We start from the raw sequence: 27,126 nt of genomic DNA, 5'->3' as shown, positions 1-27,126 counted from the left end.
AGGAGATGACGGTTTTCATATGTGAATTGGAAAAGATAAAAAAAAAAAATATTGATACATGATTTTTTTAATGTAATTTGAAAATACAAATAATGCACTAATAATAATTATTAAATTAAATATAAAAAAAAACAATTTTAAAACATGAATATTTTTAGTTTGTCAAATCAATACAAAACATAGTAACATACTACAATGTACTCCAAAAATATTTTAAGAATATTAAATAATAATAATTTGTTGAAAATTATTTTTTAATCGGTTTTTATAACATGGCGAATAATACTGATATAAAAATATACAATGAGTGCAAATTTATAGTGAGTGTAGTTTACCAAAAAAAAAAAAAAAATAGTTACATACACCCTTATACCAAATATATTTTGTTTAAAATCCATTCAAACATAACATATTAATTACAGTAAAATACACACACAATTTTCAAACAGATTTAATTTTGTTTAACACTATATAATAGAGATAAATAAATCAGAAAATGTCACCAAACAGCAGATAATAAATTTATTACAACTCAAATAAGCATATTCGTATTATCTATACAGTTTAGTGAACACTGAAAGCACAAAATCATTTTTAACAGTACAGTCTATTGCATACTCTAATTAATTCATATGTATAAAAAAAATTAAATCTGTTCAAAAAATGCATGTGATTATATTACTAACTACCCTGTTATTACACAATTAACTGTGGACGGAATAATTAAACCCTAAATATTACATCTAAATACAATGTACAGTTTTACGGTTTATATCACAAAAAGTAACACGATTATCACGATAGAGTAAGCTCATAATACAATGTAAAAATAAGATTATGGGCAAGTTTACTTTTCATAAAAAAGACCAACTATTAATGAACGCGATCAAAATACAATGTCAGTTAAGATAATTTTTAATATTTTAAGAAATTCAATAGTTTGGTTGCTTTATACTTTATGTTTCTTATAATAAATAGGATGAAAATTAACCAATAAATATAAAATTGATTACATTAATCATTTTTTAAGAGAGCTGGAAATGTTCAAATATTATAATACAAATTTATATTTATGAAACCAACTACCTACTATGATTAAAATAAGTATTATAAAATAAAAAATAAAGCTTGAAATTTGCTATTATAGTTGAAATAAATATTGTATATGAATACATTATCTACTTATAAAGTTAGCAATTCAATTTTAAATACATTTAATATAAAAAAATTATATTTAGTAGTGCTAAATAAAAGTATAAAATCACAAAACCATTAAGTAAGTATTTTGTTCAAACTTTTGAAGTTTAAAAAAATGATAATAACTACCTACACATAATGTATAAATATTATGTTTTAAATTGTATTTTAAAACATTCAAGATAAATGCATTTAAAAAAAATGGCTTAATTAAAAGTGCAACATTATTATATAACAGACTTATTTTTTAAGTACTATACAAAACTATTAAAGTATCTTTTGTTAAATTGGGAATATTTCAGTTATGGTTTTGTTCCAAGTTGAATAATTTTAAATACACTCATTAAATGTAACTCAATTATTATTAATTATCATCAATAATTGTTTCTAATAACTGTTATTAAAGAAGTACAAATAAAAAAAAAATATATCATTGTGTTAAATTGGATGATAATCAACTAAATTTTTAAAACTTACATAAACAAAAAAAAAAAAATGGAAAAATTGCAATTTAAATAAAAATCATAAATATATGGTAAATTAGATGAAGTGTATGAAATGGCCGCTAAACAAAAATAAAGAGATCATTAATATAGTTTAAATAAAATTCATAACTGTTAAAATGTATAAAATCGTATAACCAATTACATAATTGATCTTAAAATAGTTTAAAAAATAAAAATTATAATTAGATAAGTCGTTCTTCCGGTGGAGGTTTCAGTACATTGTCTAATTCAACTCTAGGATTGCAATATTCTTGACAACTAGGGCTATAAGTACCCCGTGTAGCTCTTTTCTTTCGTGCCATCATTAACAGCACAAGTAAACTTCCCATACCACCAATAAGTAGAATAAGTAATATTGGGCCGACAATTAATGCTATATCTGCATAGTTGTGAATGATTGGCAGCTATAATAATAAAATGTTTAAGATAAATAACATGAATTTTAAAAAAAAATGATAATAGTAGGTTTTAGTAAATAAGCAATAAGTATTTCTTCAAAAATTATCGTCAAGAGGCACCAGATACTAAATATTAAAGTTTTTATTTCACATATAACCGACATTGAGTACAAATGTATTACAATTTGATGTAATTTGATATTATCTAATTTAAAAAATATTTCCAAGTTAAATAATTTATTTTGAATTTTTAAAATCTGTTTTTAAATTAATCTTTGAGCTTCAGCAATTATAGCTATTAGCATGTTGTGGGGGCTAACAGTTTGTTGTAATATATGTGCGGCAAGGATTTGTCATCAGGAACCCGGGTGGTCATCCATCCGGGACGGACGGTAGTTGACTGCAGCACACATTAGTGACTGTGGCCAACCACCGCGCTACACCAGACTTCCCCCTTATACAGTATTATCTGGATTTTTAAAAGACAAAACAAATATCAGGTATTTTGGTTTATGCTTGTACAGCAGAAGTTGAAATATTTGACAACGATAACTAAAAATAAGGTAAATAAAATAAATTGAATCTCATTGTTAATAAGACATTTTTGAGTATTGGGCAACATGTTTTGAGGTTAAAACTTTAGAATTTACCGATTTTAAAAATTCTCCTTTTTATAAGCAATAAAACTGTTATTTAATAATGTATAATATTAATTAATATTAATAAAATAATTTATGTTTGATTACCTCGGTGCAGTTTTGTCCAATATAACCATTGGCACACTGACATTCATAGACTATTACATCAGTACAATGCTCTTGACAAAAACCTCCATTATTACAAGGGTTTTCCTGATAAATAGTATAACAAATTAATAATAGCATAATTAAATACAAAATATTAAAAGTACTTACTGGTAAACAAGGATTAATCAAATCACAATAATTCCCACAATAACCTTTTTCACACGCACAGATGAAAGAACCTGGCGTATTCTTACATTCCCCACGATGACCACACTGTATATTGAGATCAAAACATTCATCAATATCGATACTACAATCATCGCCAGTGTATCCTAAAAAAAAAAATTTTAAAGAAAATTAAAGGAATACAATTTATTAATGATTTTTAAATGAATTTACCCGTGTCTGTACAATTACAAGTAAATTCATTAATACCATCAATGCATTGACCACCGTGCTGGCATTTTTGTTGATTGCCATTATCGAAACAATCATCAATATTTTGCTCACAAAGATGGCCTTTAAAGCCCAATGGACATTCACAGAAAGGAGATTCCTGTCAATTTAATTTGTATTATTTATTTATCCAGGCATAATATAAAATAATTATCTAATAAAGGCTAACATTAATACCTCTTTTTTACATAAACCATTATTCTGACATTCATTAGTATCACAGAAAGCTGTGTCACAAGTTATGCCTGAAAATCCCTCCAAACATGAACAGGTATAATTATTACCAAATTGATCTATAACATGACAAAATTATACAAATTAAAGTTCAACATTAAAAAATATTTTAACTATTTTGTAAAATACCTGGAATCTTAAAGCAGTTGGCACCATTTTTACATGGTAAATTATCGCAAGTAACAAGCTTTAACTGTTCACATGTTTTTCCTTCATAGTCATCTGTACAATTACATTCAAAATCACCTAACTGATCAATACAAATACCATTATGGTGGCATGGGTTGGATTCACACTCATTGATATCAATTTCACAGCTAAAAAAATATAATAGATAATACCATGAAGATATAATATAATACCTTATAATTGGAAGGAGACCAAACTCTATTTAGTGAAAATATCCCAAACATTTTTGTAAAACTAAATGACACAGACTATGCTGCAGTCACATGTTATGGCTTTTCAATGTAACCAGTGTAGTATAGAAATAATTTTTCAGAAAAATATATGTGATATTCCAAAAATCAGAATTTCAATAAATTCATTATTACAGGGAAAGGGGGGGGGGTGGGCATATTTGGTGAATCACCCTGTATATATATATAGGTTAGGTTAGGTTAGGTAAATCGGAATAATTTTGTAACGATTATAATAATGGTAAATGTATAAATAATAGAAATATTTAAATCATTTTTTTCCTGATCTCAAACAGTGTGTATTAATGCACATGCATAATAAGACATAGAAAAGTGTACATGAATGCGTAATTTTACAAACCATTAAACACAGCCGAAGGCTGTTTAACTGTTATTGAAGTCTTCATGGTTAGTAATTAATAGACAATCTTTAAATGATAGTTATTAAAAATTCACTTACAATGTGCCTATCCAACCAGCTTTACATTGACATGTATAATTGGAAATTCCATCAATGCATTCTGCTGAATTTTTGCATTCATTAGACAAGCACTCGTTGATATTTGCAGAGCAGTCATCAGCTTCATAACCAGGTTGACATTCACAAACATAGGACTCTGTAGCTTTTTTACATCTAACAAAAAAAAAATGTCAAACAACAAACAGAAAGAATACATTGTTTTTAAATTATTACCTTCCACCATTTTTACATTCGTAATCATAGCATAGTAAACAATCTAAATCAAAATGTTCAGTGGTTGATTTATGTGATAGCATCACAAAATGATCGGTTTGATTATTGGTATTGAGTTCAGTTGGTGTAAAATAAGGTAGCAGTAATCCACCAATTCTTATTTCTCCAAGACAACCCTATAAATTCACAACCTAATAAATCAAGATATTATATTTTACATTAAATATATTAAAATGAAATACCTTATAAAAGCCTCCTACAGAAGGTACATCATGTTGCATTGTATCTTCAAAATGCAATCTTGTGTTAGAATCAACCATATCTAATGAATTTGTATCTGCATCAGTCATATATGTTACATGTTCAACATTATTTCCTAGTATATCATGATAGCGTTCTCCGCTTCCTGAGAAAACAAATTTATAATTGATATAAAAATATTAAACATATAAACATACAAGTTATGTTTGATCAAGGCAGAAAAGAAAAAGAAAAATTTATTATTTATTTATTTTATTTCAGCATGATTCTCAATTATAATACAATAATAACTATAATAAAATTAAGAGCTGATACGTATACTAACTGAGCTAAGTTCGTATCTGGTATACGGAATGAATTGAAATTGTTTAGAGGCAACTGATAATCAGGATTATTGATACCAATTGGTACTTTGACTCAGGGCCGGATTTAATGGGGGTCTATCCACTGAGGGCTTAAGCCCGGATCTCCAAATTTTAAGGAGCCTCTTAGGTAAAAAATATAAAATTTATAACATGGGTTAGGTTACTACATTCTGTGATATATAACTGTATGAACTGACAAAATGATGCAACATAAATATTTATTTATAATTATTATAACAAAAAATATATTTTACATACTACAGTATGCAATTTTTACTATACACAACCTAGTGGCCCCAAAATCTTCATTGTCCTGAGCTCCTTAACACGTTCAACGCCGCCCGTAATTTCAGTAATGGCGGAAATAACAAAAACTAAAATCACCTATACCTTTAAATTTAGAGTTCATTGTCAATGGCCTATTTAAGTTTCAGAGTTTATTAAAAAAAAACCGATTTAATTATAGTGTATATAAAAGTATATGTTTTTGACGCATTAATGCGTAACCGGCCTTTTGGAATATATTCTGTTGACGTGTATACGTGTCAGCGGCGTTGTAAGTGTCAAGGAATAAATCCGGCCCGGCTTTGACTATTATTACAAGGCTTATTAGTTATAAGATTATTAAGAAACTGAATTATATGAAACTAGGCTTCTTCAACGATATATTTTTGAATATCGATATTGTTTTGAATTGTGAGATATTGAATCGCGATATCGAAAAAAAAATTTAGGTATCGATATATCGATATTCCGATATCTCTATGACTATCATAAATGCCAATACTCAAATACTCAATTGACTGGGTACTAGGTAGTAACTAATGGGTATTATATTAACAATTAATTGTTTTGAAATATATTATTCAAGAGCTTTGGCATGAAAATCAGTTTATCTTGATATACATCGATTATCCATATATTACGATTATCAATACTTAAATTTCTGAAAAAAAGTTTGCGATATCGAATCGAAATATCGATATTGTTGAAGAAGCCTAAATGAAACCATACAATTTGTAACAATTTATTCTTCTACATTTTGGTTGTCTAACATATTATATTAAAATATTTTATTGGATTAGTCTCAATCCCAAAACATAGTACTCTAATAAGTAGTAATAACAAACATATTTTACCAATAAGAATGGGATTTGATGTAACTAATTCAATCCAGTTGGATAACGAAAAATTTCCAGCAATAAGAAATTGATTAGTGTCATCTATTGCACCAACTAAACCACCTTGAATTTTATTATCAGCTAATTTGAACACAATAGTTGTCCACTCGGAATCTAAATGATCTTTGTGCACTTGTTTCGTACTAATGGAACTTTCTTTTTCCAATTTCCATGCGATAATAAACTATAACATAATAAAATATTTTTAATTATTATTTGAAGAAATAATTTATAATATTATTAATCATATGTATTTGAATGTCTTATTAAATTGTTATACCCGATCTTTATAAGCAATCATTGTGAAGAATGTGTATTCAGAGTCATTGCTATTTTTTTTGTTGGAAACATACATAATTGTTCCACCAGTTCTAGTTCGATAATTGACTTCAATATGAGTTAGTGGAATAATCTGTTGTCCTTTAGTAAAATTGTACTGTAAAAGTGGCTCAGTAGTATTTCGACTATCTAACGTAATTTTGGCAACACATTCATATCCATGATTTAAATTTCGACATTCACTGCCCAAAGGACAATCTTGAAGTTGACAAAATTCCATTTCTTGGCACTGTTTTCCTTTGTAACCCAATGGACATTTACATGTAAAATCATTCCAGGTTACTGAACATACTCCATCGTTATGGCAAGGATTTGAACGACATGTATCATCAGATAAGACACCTTGTGAAATTTCATCTTGATTATATGATACAGTACCAAATGCTTTAGGTACAACTAAATCTTTATTTTGAATTCCCAATGGATAAAACTCAACAACCATGGTTTGAGATCCATTGCTGATCTAGAATGTAAATTATAAATTAAAATCATATTTATAAGCAAAGGCATAGTTCTCCAACTTTATTTTTGGATTTTCAACAAGTAATATCTAATAATGTGTGCTTTATGGGACTAAGACTGCTTTATTTAAGTTAGTGGTGGGCATATCCGGATATCGAAAATCCGAATATGCTGATTAATGACTTATTTCTATATTCTAATAAATTTAATTCTATAACATATTTTCATTACAATAAAAAAAAAATTATTTTACCATACATTAAAAAAAATTATAAGTCACATATAAAGCAAATCCATAAATCCAGATAATCTGAGAAATCCGGATAAGAATTTGATTCAAATCCGGATTTAGATATCCTGATATTCAGATAATTCAGATATTTGGATTTCATGCTCATCCCTAATTTAACCCATTAACGCCGTGCGTTGCCATATGGCAACATCGATTTTTTCAATCATTTTTGAGGTATAACATATACATTTTCAAAAAAATTTTGGTTAAAATTGTAAAAAAAAAAAACTTTGGCGCCAATGGGTTAAGTAGAATAAAAATTATTTCATAATTAAATTACTTTATAGTTGATATAAATTATAGACCTAGAAATATGTTTGGACTTATTGTTACATATTATAAACTCATTTGAACTTAAGAAGTGGCCTAGACAGCAACCAATTTATTTGGACTAGAGTTAAACAACACCCCCACCAAGTCGATCTGTATTGTATTAATACGACTGACCCAATGGGTTCAATTTATAGTACTGATAATATACAAATTAATATAACATCACACTTGCATTGTCTCCATCTTACAAACAACCAACATACCAAACTTGTGTTTAGCAAGATCAATTTTGTGTATCTATCTATATAAGAGTGAATTGATATCAAACTTAAAGATAAGAAAATATGAGTTAGATATGAGTTTAGATATCTAAATTTTTTAATTAAAATATTATAAAAACCCGATGTACAAACAATAATAACATTTTTACCTTCAAGATTGATAATAGGTTATTAACATGATATTAAAGTTAACATAACATTTATACTGAATTCAAAATTGCTATGTTATAAGTTTGTAAGGAGGAGACAATGCATGCAGATAGGTAATTTATGTATAAAAGTATTCTGGCGGTTCATAGATTTATTTATGGTTAAACAATGACAAAGTTAAAATAAATATTAATGATATTAAAAGCAATGGTCGGAACTCTACTAGTGTTTTGTAGCGAGCTAACGCTACAGCTACTCCCCCCTCCCAAAAAGTAGCTGGCTATCGCTACTTTTTTAAAAATATTCTAATTGAAAACTAGTGTTTGTACTTTGTACTGATTTGACATTTGGTCACTGGACAGGACCCAGGACAAAAACTTCACTAATACACTCATCATTATCATAATATAAATAAACAAATATATTCATAATTTATATTTTAATAATCACCAATTAGATTGTAGGTAGTGACAAAATAATGATAATTTTCACTACGCTAACCGGGGATGTTTAGCGTGCTATAGTATTTCGCTATCTAAGGCGTAATGTAGCAGCGCTACATCAATCGCTACAAATAAAGTAGTGAGCTACTCTCGACCACTGATTAAAAGTATTCATTAATTATTTACATTGATATAATAATGATGAACAATAGAAACCTAAATGCAAAAACGATGACAATTACATGTTTTCATTATCTGAAAACCCAGTACCAGTAATTATTTCATTAATAAAAACATTAAATAAAGTTAAGAGTAATAAACATTTTGTAAAATAAAAGATACATTTTAGAGGTAAAGCATCCATTTACCAATTGAATATTATTAGGGTCATCCCTAAATTTAGACCTTGGGCAATGTTAATAAATAATTATAATGTATTATTAATACCTGTACATCTTGAATTATTCCTTTAAAATGAGGTATTCCTTCAAATTTATCAGCTGTTGTTTGACGAATATGTCTTTCTATAGTATTAGGACGAGGTAAAATGTTATCCATAACAATTAATGGGTCTGATAAATCACGTCTTGATGGTTTAGAAGATGGAAAACCCCCCAAGTATAAAACCTGGACATCAAGTTGACCAGTGGCACTAATAGTTTTCCTAAAATATTCTGTTCCATTGATTTTTACTTGAACCAACGTTATATTACGAACAACCTAAAAAAACATATTTTATTTAAATAATATTTTGAATTAACTTAGCGAGAATACAAAGTAAAATAAATAAGTTAAACTTTTAAAAATAGTCGGCCTTAAAATCCTAGGTTTACCTGTATTAAATGATTATGTCCATCATCTAGTTTTACGCCTCCAACAGTATATGATTCAGGAGTTGCATTAAATTGTATTCTGACTAATAGTTCACCACCTTCAAGTTCAGCTGCAATATGAGTTTCTTCAGAAAATGTAACCATTCCTGGCATAGATCCTAAATAAAATATAGCTCCTCTGGTTTGCCGTGTTCGAATAAACATTGAAATATCCACAATATTTCTAACAGCTCTTTTGGCCACAGCAAATACATTTACTGTGACTAGACCAGTTGTGATATTTTCATGACCAAATGTTGCAGCTGGGAAACCTATTTCACAAAATAAAATAAACTTATAAATTGTAACTAGACTATGTCCAGTGAGAGAACACTCCGAGATTCTAGTAAGTACAGAAAAAAATTGATTAAATCTTACTGTATTGACAAGTATTTCCAAGATACGGTCTTTCACATGTACAACTGAATGTTTTCCACAAATCAGTACAATGACCACTATTGTGACATGGATTGGGAAAGCATTGATCATTCCTTTGGCAACCGATATCAACATTAGTTAAACCTATTGTTGAACCTACTTTATCATCTGGTAAAACCTAAAAAATATTTAAACAATATTCTAGTATTTTAAATTTTAATTCAAAATATTACTTTATTTTCTTACCCATTGTCCATTTATAAGAAGATTCTCAATACAACCAGTAAAGTAAGGGGGTCCGTGGGGTAAAAGCCGCAAATTTGAAATAGTTCCACCAACATATGTAGTAGGGAAACTAGTATGTGTAGGGTTAGCTCCTTCATTCAAGTTAATAGGGTAAATAGTTTGTTCCTCGTTGGCAGACAATACTAAATGTGATGAATTAATAGCAACAAAAACCTTAATGGTAAACAAAATATATTAAAATATTTATTTATTTATTAAAAAGTATTTTGAATGGAGTAGTTTACTTTTTGCCATTGGCTGTTGTTAAGTTCAGAACCAATAAATACTCCTTCCCACTTATTTAACAAACTTGAATGCAAATTCAAACGGCCCTTTACCAATTCTAATATGTAAAATGTTGATCCACCACCAATTGCTAATAGACCACTTGGTAATGTTGTTTTAAATCTAAATGATATGTCATAGCCTTCATCTCTAGTGGTGTTGACCACAATACGAGACTCACCAGTTAATGACATAGTAGTAGTCTAAAACACAATTATGAAAATAAGAAATTGGTTACTTTTATTTAATTTTCTATTTAACTAACCTTATCACATATATGACCATGAAATCCATATGGACAAGAACAATTATAGCGATGTTCAATTTCATCAATCAAATATGGTTTACAAGTACCATTGTTTAAACAATGATGATCCTGACATCCAAATAATTCTACAGAACAATTTTTACCACCATATTTTGGAGCACAGTCACAATAGTAACCAGCACGCCGATCCATGCAAGTTCCGTGATCACAAGGTCTACAAAATAATTGATAAAAGTTAGTTTAAATTATTTGTTACTGATAAAATAATAATCATACTTGAATCGTTCACATTCATTAATTTCTGTTTCACAAAATCTGCCTTCATAACCATCTTCACATGCACAAATAAAACCATTGATTTTATTTTCACAAGCACCGAAATTGCATGGGTTGCTTTCACATTCATTAATATCAATCTCACACTTGATACCTGTTGTACCAGGTAAACATAGACATTCAAATCTGAAATATGTTTATTTGAAGTATAAGTATATGCACCATATTAACAGTATTCTGATATAACAGTTTATATTAATTAATAATGTGGTAAAACAAACTATTTGATTCAAAATAATTTCAGGTAATACTTTCTAAATAATTAAAATATATAAATAACTAAATATGTTATTAGGTACTTATAATTAAGGATGCTTTTGGAATATATATATATATATATATATATTGTAATAAATAATTAGAAAATAATGATATCATAATACCAATAGGCATTAAAAATATTATAAATATTAATTAACTACAATATACTATAGTACTATATACTATCCGAAGAGAATTTTTTTTTAACACAAAACATTTATTATCTAAGTAAATTTTAGTGTTTTTGAAAAGAGAAAAAATTGAACTTGTTGCCCATAATCCATATAAACATATTATATTGTTTAAATAAATCTGAGATAAGGTTATATAGGTTATATATAGATAGCCAGATAGATATTTAAAATAAGCTCAACTAAAATATTAAAACAAATAATTAATTCAAAATGTTATAATTTAAAGCATAGCATACAACAAAATGTATTGGAAACAGAAAAAACCCATTAAAAATGTCTGAATGAGAAAAAAATTATTCTCTATAAATGTGTGGCACCTAAAAAATTAGTTCATAAATGTTTAATAACTGCTCACAATAAATTAGCTTCTACACATCACAATACAATTAAGAGATTTAAATATATTTAATTATTAACAAATTATCATTCATAAGTAGTTAGTGTAGGATACCCTGTATCTACTATACAATACAATCTCTCCTAACGAACACCTCTCAATAGCAGGTGCTTTTGGAAACCAACTAAAAGCTTTCTACAATCCAAGTTCTCTGAATAGCGGACACCTCCAAATAGCAATCAAAATGTCAGCGACCAAGAGTGTCTGATATTTAGATTTTTCACTGTATAAGTATTTAACTAGTCTAAACTTCTCATTTAATAGGACGCTACACCCGCATGTGTTGTCTCTATCTTACAAACACATAACATGGGGAATTGTACGTTCTGAATAATTCATTTAACTCTGTTATTTTTAATATTGGAGCGTATCGACCTATTATCAAATTCAGAAGTGAGACTATTATCTAGAGAATCTCAGTTTTTTTTTTATATTTTCATTTTAAAGCAAGTTATGAGTATATTAAGATGTACAAACAATTTTAAATTTTAAAATAATCATAACTTGCTTTAAAATTAAAATATAAAAACCATATGAGATTCACTAGATAATATTCTTTCTTTTAAATTCATAACAGATTAAGTAACATTACATTAAACATAACAGAGTTAAATAGATTATTCAGAACATACAATTTGCTATGTTATGCGTTTGTAAGCCAGAGATAACATTTACAGGTATAGCGTCCTCTTAACAAATGTAGTAAAGGAAAGTTCTAAAATAAAATTTAAAAATAAACAACTATAAATTGGTAAGTTAGACAAAAACTATTTATAATTTTTTTTTTTTTTTTTGATAAATTACAAAAATGATTGTTAAAATAACTACATGAATTTAATTTACCCATGAGCTGTAGCATAACTGAACTCTTGTTGAAATATTGCTGATAAGTTATTGTTATCTTTTTGATTGTATAATGATATATTAGAATGTTCAAGACAAGTGCCTCCAAATTGACAAGGATTACTTTCGCAATCATTTATATCAACTTCACATTTTTTTCCTAATATAAATATTTTATTAATACAACAACCAAGTGTATTGTATATAATAATAATTTACTATTACCTGTATAACCAGTATAACACTTGCAAGAATAGTCTTTTATTCCATCTATACAGGTGCCATTATTCTCACATTGGTCATGTATACAATCATTTATATTCAACTCGCAATGATTTCCTACAATGAAAAAGATATACACGATTGGTTATTACATAATTATATTAAACTACTTAATAATTGTACATGCCTTCAAATCCAGTATTTGTACAGTTACATTCATAACTATTGAGTCCGTCAATACATAAGCCCATATTCTGACACGGAGAAGACTAAACCAAACATTTATTTTGAATTATTATATTTTACTTAATATTTTGGTGATTTAAAAAAATATATAAACTAACTTCACAGTCATCAATATTTGTTTCACAGAGTTTTCCTACTATACCAGTAGGACAAGAGCAAGTAAAAGATGCAATATTATCAATACAAGTAGCACCATTCAAACAAGGATTCGAACTACATTCATTAATATCAATACTGCAAACTTTACCTAATGATAAAAAAAAATTATATTTTGATTATTCGACTACAAAATATTATATCATAACAATATCATATTTTTTAATTTAAAAACAATCATTACATACCAGTATATCCTGGAGGACAAATACAATTAAAACCATTAATTTTATTCTCACATGTAGCACCGTGATAACAAGGTTGCGACAAACATTCGTCAAAGTCTACATCACAGTTATCACCAGAAAACCCTGGACGACAGAAACATTGATAACTCCCTAATATCATAATTAGGATTAACATATTATTACATATAAATATTAAATTTAAATGAAAAAAGTTTAACAAACCATTAGTGTTAACACAAATTCCATAGTTGCATACTTCTTTGTTGACTTCACATTCGTTTATATCTTGATCACAATGCATACCTATAGGTTAGGTTAGGTTAAAAATATATAATTTTAAATATTTAAGTATTGACAATGTGTTGTAGATACCTGTAAAACCAGACATGCAACGGCAAGTATAACCATCAGGATCTTCTATACAGGTAGAGTTATTTTTACAAAGATTATCTCGACAATCATTTAGTAGTTTTGAACAATTTTCTCCAGTATATCCTTCAGGGCATTCACACTCATAAGTATTAATACCATCAATACAAACTTTTCCAACTGGACAAGTTCCAGTTTTACATTCATCGATATTTCCTTCACAATTTTTACCTTCAAAACCTAAAATAAAGTATTTAAAATAATTATTAACTTAAAAGTAAAAGATAATTCTTAAGTATTTTACCTGGAGAACACTTGCAGTAATAATCTTTAAGTGATGATGTTTTATGTAAGCAAGTACCATTATTCAAACAAGGGCTAGGATTTTTAGTACAAGCGTCAAATGGTAATTGACAGTAAGCACCCATATAGTTATCAGTACAGTTACATCGAAAACCATTAATAAGATCATGACATATTCCACCGTTTAAACAAGGTTTGGAGATACATTCATCAATATCTATTTGACATGTCTGGCCTATAATAGTTTAATTTCATAATATAAACATAAATATTAAAAGATAGAAGAAATAGAATTATTTAATGTTTGATATTTTAATAAAATGTATACTCTATTCAACCACAAGAAGTAACCTTGGTGGTAACCAGTTTCAGTCAGACAGCTCACAAGCGAGCCACTCAAGGATACTTATTTTGTTGAATAGAGTATAGTTTAAATATTATTTAACATTAACACTATTTATTTCTTAAAAATTAAATCATTAATATTTAATACAACATTTTTACACTAACTTATATACTTATTTAATCACGCATACATATATTTATCTTATAATAATAAAGAATAATTTGTATTTAAGCAAATAGATTTACAGTTAACTCTTGATTATCCTCGGATAGAGTGGCACGGATAAGCAAATTCTGGGGTTAATCCCCAAAATACAAAAATTATATTAATAAAAAAAAATTATTTTTAAAATTAAATTTTAAAAAAAATAGAATAGATAAGTATACGTATTGAAGTAAAACTTCTTTCTTGAGGCGTGGGTGGAAAAAAAATCATAACGAAAAATGAAACAACACGTTTTTTTAGTTATTTATTTTGCAAGTCATGTACGGCGGCGGCGTGAACGTTAATTTTTTTATTGTATAGATTTTTCTCATTCTCTCCCTAATTCACTTATAATTTCACGGGCCCCAATACTTATGAAAGAAGTTTTACTTCTCCAGAATGTAATGGTAGGCTTATACACTCTCGTTATTTTTTTTTATTTAAACATTCATAAAATATAGTATATAAAATTTACATTTATTTTTTCAAAAATACATATGATATTGTACATAAACACTATTATTATACTCTGTCTTACGAGAGACGGAACTCGTTGCACGATGTAACTGACAACTTTGAACAACCTGAGACACTATTTTCCTCACTCAAACATTCCGAGAGGCACTGTTGGTAAAGCATTACAACTTGACACTATGTTTGATTGGAGGAAATAGTGCCCCAGGGTGTCCAAAGCCGTCAGCAGTTACATTGCAAAATGAGTTCTTTCTTTCGTGGGACGGAGTATAGTACTGTACATAGTCTTGCAGACAGTGGTGTAGCCAGGGGAGGGGCTGAGGGGGCTGCAGACCCCCCCCTCCCAAAATGTTGAGAAAATAAAAAAATTATTTTAATGGTCTATGATAGTTGCTCAAAAAGTCTTAAATTGTATTTAAAATATTTAAAAATGTACCATAAGTATTAACACTTTTCAACTATCTATCTGTGCTAGTACGTATTTAATGTGTAAAAGTTGATCAGCCCCCGCCGAAAAAAAATCCTGGCTATGCCACTGCTTGCAGAAGACCACAGATAATCGAAAGCTTACTGTTCTATACAGTATAATTTAAATTTAAAAAATATCTGTAGTCGTTTACCTAAATAATATAGTGAACAACATAAAATATAATTATCGTAAATTATGTTAACAATATTTCCCGAAAGAATAAGAGTGCGCAACTATTAGTTTTATCATATTCCCACAACTACAACTTCCACTGAAATACTTGAATGTGTGCAACCCTTCAACATAATAAGTTTAATAATTTTTATATTCATATTCTCTCACAAAATATAGATTAGGAAAATGGTTTTATAATATGACTATACATAATGAGAATTATTTCCAATATTAAGAAAGGAAAATAAAACAGTATATACATGTCTTATTTTTATTCTATTTGGCATACTTTAAATTAAATACATTGTTATATTACTAATAACATTTTTATCATGTCAAATTTATATTTTGATTAACAATTATTATGAAAAAAAGTATGCCTACATTTTAAACTTTGGTTTGTAACTTTATATTTAAATATTGTTTTAATTGATTATGATATTATTTTATTTTATTATTTTATTCAAAATTTAAATAAAAGACCAACATATATTACTTACATTTTATGATATCATAAAAAATATTTTTATAAAAATGAAAAAAAAGTATTTTTAATGTTTTTATACATTGAACTGAATTTTTATTATTACCAGTGAAACCTGGGGGACAATCACAATGGAAAGGATCAGCTTGTCCTGCTAATAGAGTGCAAGTCCCACCATGAGCACAAGTGTTTGGACTGCAAGCAGGATCACGTTGATTACATTGTTGCCCAGACCAACCAGGTTCGCATTCACAATAGTACCCACCAGCCTACAAGTGATAAAATAATGTTGGTGATATCGTAAATGTGAAGTGCTGTGATTTTAAAAAAGCACACAAATATGTTTAAAAGCAGTTACAGCTATCATACTATTTAAGGTGTTGATTTGCTTAAGGTATTAAAATGAAAAAAACATTAGACAGGATTCATTATTTTATTTAATATATTATGTATATTATATTGAATATTCTATTCCACCATATTTAATATAACTTAGACCACCATACAAGTAGTATGAGTATTATAATATATTTATCTGAAAATATCAGTATTTTAAAAACGTATGTCAACCATACCTTAACTAAATGATAGCCGTCTCTGCATAAAAAAGAATTAGGTTTTTTATTATCATATAAGTGTACTGTCAACATAAATCAACTCACATAGTCACGACAAGACACAAAATGCTGACAAGGGGTAGCATTACATTTCATAGTCATTTCACAATTTCGACCAGTAAAGCCAGCAGGGCATTTACATTCGTAATTAGATCCTTGGGATATACATGTGCCAGAATTCAGACAAGGCATGATCACACAAACATCATCAGCATGCGAACGAGCCACTATATTACCATGCTCACAAAAAGCGCCTGTAATAATTGTCTCAAAACTATACCCATGCAATATTGTGCAATATACTACTCTTTGTTTTAAATTTTCTAACATTAAAGAGTGATGGTAAACATTTTCAAAAATCTTTAATTAAAACTAACTAACAATTATATTATTATATACATATTAGTATATTACATGTATTAAAAATATAGCTTAATTGTATACAAATTCCTGAAATATATATACCACAAAAAACAACAAACTTTTATCTTTTTACATAAATAAAATAAATACCTGTGTATCCTAATGAACAAGAACAATTAAACTGGCCGTTTGGCAATAAACCACATGAACCTCCATTTTGACAAGGAAAACTACTACAAACTGTTACTTCTGAACAATTAGGAGGAACACCTAAATAACCAATTGTATAAGTAAATGAATAAATAAATAAAAAAATATTAATATATTTTTTTAAATATTAATTAATTTTCAAATAGTATAATAAATTACTTTGTTAAAATTGAATTTAAAATAAATTAACAAGCTAATGTTGTATGTACTTATTTAAATATTTTTATAATAAATTGAAGTTTTAAAAAAACTAAAAAAGTTTTTTATTCAACTTATTAGTGAACTCAAAAGTATAAAATAAAGTCTGATGTTCTTTTACCTGGTATAGTGAGTATTATGGTACTTTCACTGTTGAAGTGTGCTCAAATAAAAACATGCTGGGCTTAACTTGCTTAATAATCTGAGACCTTTATACTATTAATAAAATGATTTATGCCCAGTTAATCTTCATTCATAAATTGATGTTGGTACAATGGCACTTATTCATACTTTGTAGTATGAAGTTCATATGATCAAGTATTCTTATATATTACTATCTGGCTGAATATATTCACATCTTTAATATTGATTTGCCCACCTTTGCGCTAGGTTTTTATTTGAGCACACTTCAACAAATGAAAGTACCTTCATACTCACTATACCAGGTAGAAGGAAATCAGAATTTATTTTCTACTTTTTAGTTCACTAATAAGTTAAATAAAAACCTTTTTTAGTTTTTTTAAAACTACAATTTATTTAACACTTTTAGTAACAAAGTTAAATCTCAAACTTAAAATGGAAAGCATAAAAAGAACATTTTTGGTTAGGTTAATCGAAACTAACCATTAAGCTTCCCAGCCACTAAAGCTTGGAAGATTACAGTCTTTCCGTAACGACATTCGAAGAAAATCTAAAACCGAAAATAATATGAACCCTGCGCCACCGCCATATCATCCACGGTGTGGGCTACGCGGTGCAGCGGCGATCTCAATTGTCGTTCGAAACAATCAAAATTTAGAAAAAGCTCTTCTTCATGCACAACTATAATATAGGTAAAACTACAGATAATCCTGATTCGGAATATCTTGTTTATTTTTGTACGCTTAGCCGTTCTCAAAAAATAGCGTGACAAACATACAGACAAGATTCAAAGTTTATTAAAAACCTTTAAAAAGTATATAAGGTATTAAATAGTAAATACACTTATATTTCAGTACTTAATTTAAATATGACAAGACCAAATATTTTTGTTGAAATTTAATTGTAAATAATGAGTGGGTAACTAAAACTTTAAGTATGAATGACAAAATAAATCTAAATACTAAATAAGCCATAGGTTAAATGGCTAATAATTTAATCAAACTGTAAGCGGGAAAAATAAGAATAAAACCACATTACTTAGTAATGTTGGCATAGGGCACAAGTGTGTTAAGTGAAATTTAATTGAAAAATGAGTTGAGTAATTATAAATAATTATTTACCAGTATATCCTGATTTACAATGACATGAGTGAGATGCCACACCATCAATGCAAATTGAGTTTGTTGGACATACAGCGGATTCGCAATCGTCCACATTAATTTCACAATTTCTACCTATAAATCCTAGAGCACATCGACATTCATATGTTCCAACTTGATCTCTACACTGGCCACCATTTTGACAAGGATTTGATACACATTCATTCAATTCCTTAATAATACATACAAATAAAAATATATATACTTATATCACATTTAAAATTTGAAAAAATGTTTACTATATCACAATTGATTCCTCCAAATCCCGATTGACACTGGCAAGTATAACTTCCATAGTTATCAAAACACACACCCTGATTGGAACATGGATTTATTTCACACTCATTTATATTTGTTTCACAATTTATTCCTTTATATCTAAATGTTTATACATAAATATTTAATTGATTAATTAAAATATTAACTTAATGCATTTTTAATACAAATTTACCCAGTTTTACTACATGCACATGTATAATTATTCACACCATCAATACATACGCCTCCATGTTGACAAGGACTTGACAAGCATTCATTAATATTTATTTCACAGTCATCTCCTTTAAATCCTGCAGTAAAAAAATACATTGTCAAATAATTTATAACTATTTTTATATACAAAAATTATAAAAATTAGTTTACCTGGTGCACAACTGCATTCATAACTTTTTCCTCCCGATGTTAATTTACATGTACCATTATTTCTGCACGGATTATTATCACAAACATGTGCAGATAATTCAATTTCACAAAATTTACCTGAACAATAATTTTAAAAGAAATAGGTAATTATTAAATTATTAACAATTAAGACCATATATATAATATTAAAACAAAATACAAAAAATATCACCTGTAAATCCTTGATCACAATGACACATAAAATCATCACCATAATTTATTTCTTCACACAGACCATGCATACAACGATTGTTTTGTTTTGCACATGGGGATCCTGAAATACAATGATTATTAAATTATTATTCATACAATACAATACTAATAATACTATTTTAGATTTACCATTATCAATTTCACAATTATTTCCAGAATACCTAGGTTGACAGATACAATGGTATTTATTTTGTCTTGGAACACATACTCCATGCATCATACAAGGGGCATGTGAACAGTAATCAATACCCGTACCTGCAAATTTATAGTTAATAATATTAAATACACATTGGGTACATAAATTATTAAATATGAAAGGTACATACATGACTGACTGTTTAAGGGACAATGTCCCCAAACAACTTTATAAGCTTGATTTAAAGATGAATTAAAAATAAAATTTGGGCCTTCTAATAAACACCCTTCAAAACCATCTCCTACTCTTAACATAGATTGATCAGTAATAATTTCAGAATTTAAGATTTCTGAATTAAATGTAGAATTTGCTATAACCTAAAACAAAGAATTATAACGTATGTATTTTAAATACTGTTGGATTACTGCAATTTTAAATGCACATAAATTAACTGTTATTTACTTGTTGTAAGCTATCAACAGATATTGTTAATTCTCCAAGCTTATACATAAAATTAACATTATGCCAAGAATTATCAAAAAAATCTCCTTGGATTTTTGATTCAAAATGTTTGTTTTGGAGAAATGTAGTAAACAACAAGCCATCATGAAGAACATCTACTGAGATTTGGGTATATGGTAAGTCTTGAGTTTGAGAAAATATTTGTCCTCCGGAACATGTTCTAAAGCTGAATCCTATATGTTTATACAATGAAATGGGAGGAAATAAATTTAACCATGATGAACTATTGAAAAATCCTTCTCTATCTGCGCCTCCAGACCTCTGAGTGTTGGTACATATTAAATGCACAAATAAATTTACTGAAAATAAAATATATAATTTATTAGTTCCATACTAAAATAAAATACAATTTTTAAATAATACATACCTACTAAAAAAGTAAAAAACTCATATAAATTATAATAGGTTCCTTGCCGAATTGTTTATTTATCTACTACATTACTAGGGACATATTGATAATTCATATTTCAAATGGATTAAAATAAAATAATCAATTTACTTATTTTCCACTTAAACATTATTAGAATAGAAACTCACTATTTACTAACTTTTTAATGATTATTGTACTATATTTCCTGTTTTAATATTTTACTCATTAGAAATTTCCTTCTAGTTAACCCATTCAAGATCCAAGTCATAATAAACATGTCACCTGTCATTCTATTGTATTAATGTATTATACTATAAAAAAAATAACAAGGAACAAGCCCCTGGCTATAAATTCCTCTTTATATAACAACAACAATGAATATTATTAATTTGATTTACAATAAAATGAATAAACATACTCTATTAATCTGACCATAAATTTGTATATGAACTACATCATGTTATAAGGTGAATTAATATTGTACTAAATATTAAACTAGGAAACAAAATTTGTACCAGATTAAATTAAGTTACATTTACAGAGTTAACTTTTGATAATATTTCAGATGAATTCATTCACAGTAAAAAAATGAACAGTGTACCTAAATACGAAACCATTAAAAGTTAATATTATTCACGGGTAGGTACTTGAAACTTCTAAATTATATTATTATATAGAAATATGATAATAAACAAATAATAATAATTAAACTTAACCGGCTACCGTATTAAAAATAACAATATAATTATAATATAAAATATCCTTGGCTAACAAACAGTCTCGGCTCAGAATTGTTTTTTGTATACAATGATATCAAATCAATGAGTCTAAATTAAACACCATCCATTATGGTCATCCACTTGTAACCTACTGTACAGCAGAGCGATTTTAACTTACCCGTTTTTTTTATATTGGTGATAATGTACTATTTTTTTGCTATTTATATTTAATTTTGAAATCCTATACGTTTTTTAATATGGTAAACCGAGTAAACTAATTAGTGATAACTTATAATTTCTATTTAATCGTCACCGATGTGTAGACATAATCAACGTTATGAACGTTTTTCTCCAAAATTTCTATGGTGTATAAGTAATTGTAAATGTAAATTTAATGATATATTAATAAAATAATGTTTAAAAAACAGATAACAAACAAGTGGCTTTTTTTAAAATTTCAATTTCAATTGTTTCATTGGACAATAAAGGTAAAACTGACTTAGAACAACTTTTTGTCTTCGTCTGAACATTCCAAAAATATTTGATCAACTCACTTCAAATCAGTCAATACTTTTTTTGACACAGAATTCGAAAACCGAAGAAAAAATAACTGCAGCTGAAGCCACATTAGTGTTTTGTACGATAAGACATCACCAAAGCTATAAATGTTGTGAATTGTGATTGTTCCACTAAATTATGTTAACTCAATTTTTAATTAAATACCTACTATTAAAATAACTACCTATAAATAAAAATTAATAATATATTATGTATTTTAATATTACCTAAGTACCTATTTCATGTGTTATTTAATTATTAAAATATAAAATAACATGTTAATTAAATAAATATTAACTATGAAAGTGGGCTTTTCTTATTACGTCTATGAGTACATATTATATATTATGTTTTTTGTTCTGAAAGGCATACTTATTCAACTATTGTAAAAACTAATAAGCAATGTTGCATTAATACCTGATTTATTTTTAATATAATCAAAACCAATCGTTTTCATTGACCGAACTACCCAAGAATATAGGTATTATACACACTCACCCTCTCTCAAATACACATCGACTAAATTAAGATAAAAAAAAGTAATTAAACCAGACATTAACTGTTCAGATATTTGAATACGTTAAATGAAATAATAATCCCCAGTAAGCATCCAGGGACCATCGGTACCAATTCTTTTTCGTGTACATTAAGTAGCTACATCCCGGGACTGAACACAATGTAAATAAACGACAAAACTCAAAAGTTCATGGCAGTCGACAGACACTACTCACCGATAAAAATAATGTACCGCATTGTATTTCTTCAGTGTTCACATAGACGTAGCATAGTTTGATGGTAAACGACGTTGTATTGTTGTTGTACGTGTTGCGGGATTGTGTGCGACGGCATTCAGATGAACAGTGGCAGTGGATGTGTCCCAGCAAGATTGATAAACGTTTTTCCAGTGAATAGAATACACGCATTCAACGTACTTACAAACGATGTGTCGGTGAATGTCTCATGTAAGAAAACCGATAGCCATCCACAAAAATTACACCCCGCAACAGAACGTAATAACGTAATGAGTGAATATGACACAGTACTCTGTAATTATCAAATCAACTTGTTATTATAATAGGTACAACTACCTACAGTATGAATACAGAATAACACTATAATATAGCGATAAACGGAAAAAGATAAACATTGGAATTTTGTTTTTGTTCATTTATCAAGGAAGTTAAAAAAAACAATACCTTACAACTCCTTGGTAACGAGGAGAGGACCCACTGGTTGGTGGAGGTTTTTGATATTGAACTGAAAGATAAAGATAAGTATACCTCACGGACAAGATATCTTAATCCGTGGTATACCTTGATTATAAACCGCGGTGATATCCAGCTCGTCCTGTGGTAGGGTCAGCTCGTAGACCTATTAACAGTATTAACTAAAGTTAATAGGTCTATAATGGGTCAGCTTCACGGAATAATCATTAGGATAATCACAGAGTATTAACTAAGGTATTAACTAAGGTATTCACAGTGCACACCATAAACATATTAATAATTAATATGGGTATGATTCACACCAAGGTGTATTGACACCTTGGATGGACATCATCGAACTAAGATAATAGATATATATGTATATATCTTAGTTCGTGATAGACATATTAATACATTATTAATTATTAATATGTCTATGATTCACAAGGATACGGACCACAGACATATCCACAGATATTGAAACCAACCATAGATCCATAGACCTATGGATTGGTATAAGCCAACTACAGATAGACTCATACAGGATCAATATTCGAAATTGACAATAATAATATTGAACGTGTATGGGTCGCTTTAATAGGTGGCCATAATACATGAATGTGAATCATAGACCTATCAGTTTATAGGTCTACAATACTCTCTACTATGATGTGAATATCAGCCACGATTTAAGATAATATACGTATATCTTAAATCGTGATATCAGCTAATATTAATATTAATTGAGTAACCACTAATCAGTACAATCGTGGTATAACTGGTATAAGCACAGAATATTATCTTATTATCGTTATCAACATTAACGCTTTTCAATATTTTTTACAACTACGTGAGCCACGGGCCATGAGCATGTGCAATTTTTATTATTAAGTTGTTAAGAATTATTAATTGCCTATTTTGTTATCTATTTGATATTTCAAATTTCAATATTGTTACCTTTTTGTAATTTTAAATTTAAATTTTTCAGTCCTATTAAGTACTTATAACAGAATAAAGATTCATAATAACATAATAAGTGTCTTAAAATGCGTTGTTGTGTAGCTTCATGTAAGACTAATAAATCAAAAACTACAAAAATAAGTTTATTTGGTATACCTAAGACTGATGCTTTAAGATTTGATTGGGAGAAAGCCTTAGGTGTTTGTTTTAAAGCTAGTTCTAGAGTATGTCGTGACCATTTTAAAGAGGCAGATATAATTGATACCTGGGTGTCTGGCAAAGGATTAACCAAATATACGGTAAATATTAACAGTCATAATCATTAACCAAATTGTCCAGTTAACTTATTGAATAATTCATTTTAGATAAGCTTAAAAAAACCCACACTTCGTAAAGGTGCGATTCCTATTCCTATTCGCACTGCCTCATCTATATCTCAAGTAATTATTAACTAAAGAAAATCTTAAAACCAGAATAATACAGAATTTAAATTATTAATTATAGAATTTAGATTCAAGTGTTGCACAAGTAAAAGTACCAAAGGAATTTGAGGTATTAGTTTCAAACATTAATAATGACCATTGCTATTACTTAGGTAAAGGTAATACAACGGAAATCACATCACCATCACATTATGATACCTTATCTTCACCTGAAAGAATAGAGGTATACAATATTTATGCTTTATATTAATATTATTATTTATAGTTACAATATTTATTAAATATTACATACCTAGTATTATATTAAACAGAATGTGACATTAATTTTATAGGCACATCCAACTTTGTATTTTAAAGACATTTTAAATCAAATAGACGTATTAAATATTCCTGAAAAATGGTTTTATGATAAGCATACAACCAAAAAAAGAAAATTGATCAGTTTTCATAAATTGGGACCATACAGAGATGATTTTACTAGAAGCATAGAAAAACAATTAATTTTTACTGAAGGTGAATGTTTTAATTTTAAATTTTTTTAAATAATATGAAATTTTTATTTTTATTCAATATGAATTCATTATACTTGTAAAACTAAAAAAATTTTCAGATTTACAATTATTACTTTTTGTTTATAACAAGAAAGTCACTATATCTGACATAGGACATATTTCTGAAGTGAATACTGTTAATACATATGAAAAACTACTAAGTGTACTTAAACAATTTGATGAAACTCTAGTTTGTCAAGGTGCTTTACCCTCAAAACCATTTGATGATATTAATTCTTCATATGGTTATCAATTTGTTGAATCCTATGGAATGTGGAGACATATAAAATGCTGCACAATACTAACAAAGGATAATAGCAAAAATAGGTTATTCATTTTAAATTTAAATAATATTATTTCCTATCACCTATAGCTAACTATTTATAATTTTAAAATTTCAGTAATATTTGTGTATGGTGTAAACGTCTGTGTTATATAATAAAAAATAGAAAGTTACGCTTGAAAAATAACCAAACAATCCGGGTATTCTTTTCTCCAAATCAACAAAAAAAATTAAAACAAATTAAAGCTCAAAAAATGGTAATGCGAAAAAAATTCTTCAGAGCAACAAAAAGAATTATTTTCCTCCAAAATAAGCTAAAAGAATTTAAAAAAAAAACAAAAGAAATCTCTCAATCTAGACTTGAAGAGCTTTTAGATCAAGACAGATTAAATATGTCGATGTATCAACCTGAACTGATATATGAATCAGACGATTCATTCTGATCATCAAATTGTGCTACAAACTTTAACCATGGCCCACAAAGAAGTGCTCCAGGAATACACAAGGCTGTATTATGGTGGTGCTAAAGTATTAACTCATTTACCAGCTACTTTTGGTGGAATGTGCTCCATATTTTCTTTGATATGGATTTTTATTTACATTTATTAATATGGTATGTTTATTTATCTTATGAATCCATTGTAAACTTTGTAATATATAATATATGATATAAATGTATATTTTTTATTATTAATTTAAAATTTAATTTTCAAAAATATCAAGATAAATTCGTCGTAGAAGTAACAGACATCATATCAATACAACTTCTATTGTCTTTGGCAACATCTTTATACATTGCACAGTCAAAATCAACATTATTGAACGTTTTAAATCAAATGAAGTGTGATTTTATTTTGTAATACTTTAACAATTCAGCAAATATATCTTATAACGTTGATTGCCTTAGTTGATAATCAGAATAATATTTCAAGATTTATCCTAAATTGCTAAAGGAACATATTTAACAAAAGAACATCTAAGGAAGAAGAATTTGATAGATACATCATATGGATGAATAACGTCTGATAAGACCAGGATTATAGATTTGGAGTGGATAAGACTATTAACTACAGATTTACAAAATGTGATTATAAATTGTATTATTAATTTCAGACTTACAAAATTGTGCAAATGTTTTTTTAAAAAATTCTAGATCCTAGTGAATCTCAATGTATCTCATGATGATGAAGTCACTCAAATTATGAACCAAACAAAATCATACAATTAATTTTATGAAGACAATCAGATGCAATGTTTTAAATGCTGTAGCAAGTATTGCAATTAACTTTGCAAGGAAATTGTTACTAATTCCTATTTGTTCAAAATATATTAGATTTATATTTAA

The 27,126-nt window shown here is 27.7% G+C and overlaps 2 protein-coding genes across 5 annotated transcripts; one reads left to right on the top strand and one right to left on the bottom strand.

Annotated features, from left to right (window-relative positions):
• Window positions 1–49: 49 nt before the first annotated feature.
• Window positions 50–23,675, bottom strand: LOC132939316 (protein crumbs). Of its 2 annotated transcripts, XM_061006410.1 has the most exons (39): window positions 23,536–23,675; window positions 23,071–23,383; window positions 20,633–20,991; window positions 20,361–20,547; window positions 20,164–20,289; window positions 19,994–20,095; window positions 19,783–19,899; window positions 19,592–19,709; window positions 19,380–19,518; window positions 19,102–19,312; window positions 17,582–17,701; window positions 17,114–17,322; window positions 16,558–16,720; window positions 14,302–14,535; window positions 14,001–14,237; window positions 13,851–13,931; window positions 13,629–13,778; window positions 13,383–13,531; window positions 13,226–13,307; window positions 13,042–13,155; window positions 12,817–12,976; window positions 11,062–11,247; window positions 10,783–10,999; window positions 10,478–10,720; window positions 10,194–10,406; window positions 9,948–10,125; window positions 9,531–9,841; window positions 9,145–9,417; window positions 6,738–7,259; window positions 6,416–6,641; window positions 4,893–5,056; window positions 4,651–4,826; window positions 4,417–4,590; window positions 3,667–3,854; window positions 3,481–3,596; window positions 3,247–3,403; window positions 3,016–3,179; window positions 2,848–2,952; window positions 50–2,107 (listed from the first exon to the last, which is right to left on the bottom strand). In XM_061006410.1, exons 2-39 carry the CDS (start codon window positions 23,090–23,092, stop codon window positions 1,886–1,888), a joined length of 6,915 nt encoding a protein of 2,304 aa, XP_060862393.1. In that variant the 5' UTR covers window positions 23,093–23,383; window positions 23,536–23,675; the 3' UTR covers window positions 50–1,885. The 2 variants fall into 2 exon arrangements, with proteins under 2 accessions (XP_060862393.1, XP_060862394.1); XM_061006411.1 differs by lacking the exons at window positions 16,558–16,720; window positions 17,114–17,322 and having other exon boundaries at window positions 23,536–23,674.
• A 694-nt stretch (window positions 23,676–24,369) lies between these two features.
• Window positions 24,370–27,126, top strand: LOC132939318 (uncharacterized). Of its 3 annotated transcripts, none has more exons than XR_009663968.1 (7): window positions 24,370–24,803; window positions 24,870–24,944; window positions 25,009–25,170; window positions 25,280–25,460; window positions 25,558–25,825; window positions 25,900–26,394; window positions 26,505–27,126. XR_009663968.1 is itself a non-coding variant. In XM_061006413.1 (6 exons), exons 1-6 carry the CDS (start codon window positions 24,591–24,593, stop codon window positions 26,222–26,224), a joined length of 1,224 nt encoding a protein of 407 aa, XP_060862396.1. In that variant the 5' UTR covers window positions 24,370–24,590; the 3' UTR covers window positions 26,225–27,126. The 3 variants fall into 3 exon arrangements, 1 of the variants encoding a protein (XP_060862396.1); XR_009663969.1 differs by having other exon boundaries at window positions 25,900–26,865; window positions 26,935–27,126; XM_061006413.1 differs by having other exon boundaries at window positions 25,900–27,126.

The sequence above is a fragment of the Metopolophium dirhodum genome, chromosome 2 (assembly GCF_019925205.1).
Source record: "Metopolophium dirhodum isolate CAU chromosome 2, ASM1992520v1, whole genome shotgun sequence".
In the NCBI taxonomy this organism is placed as follows: Eukaryota; Metazoa; Arthropoda; class Insecta; order Hemiptera; family Aphididae; genus Metopolophium; species Metopolophium dirhodum.
Note: the sequence above shows the minus strand (reverse complement) of the source record. Positions and strands in the feature narration are given on the sequence as shown.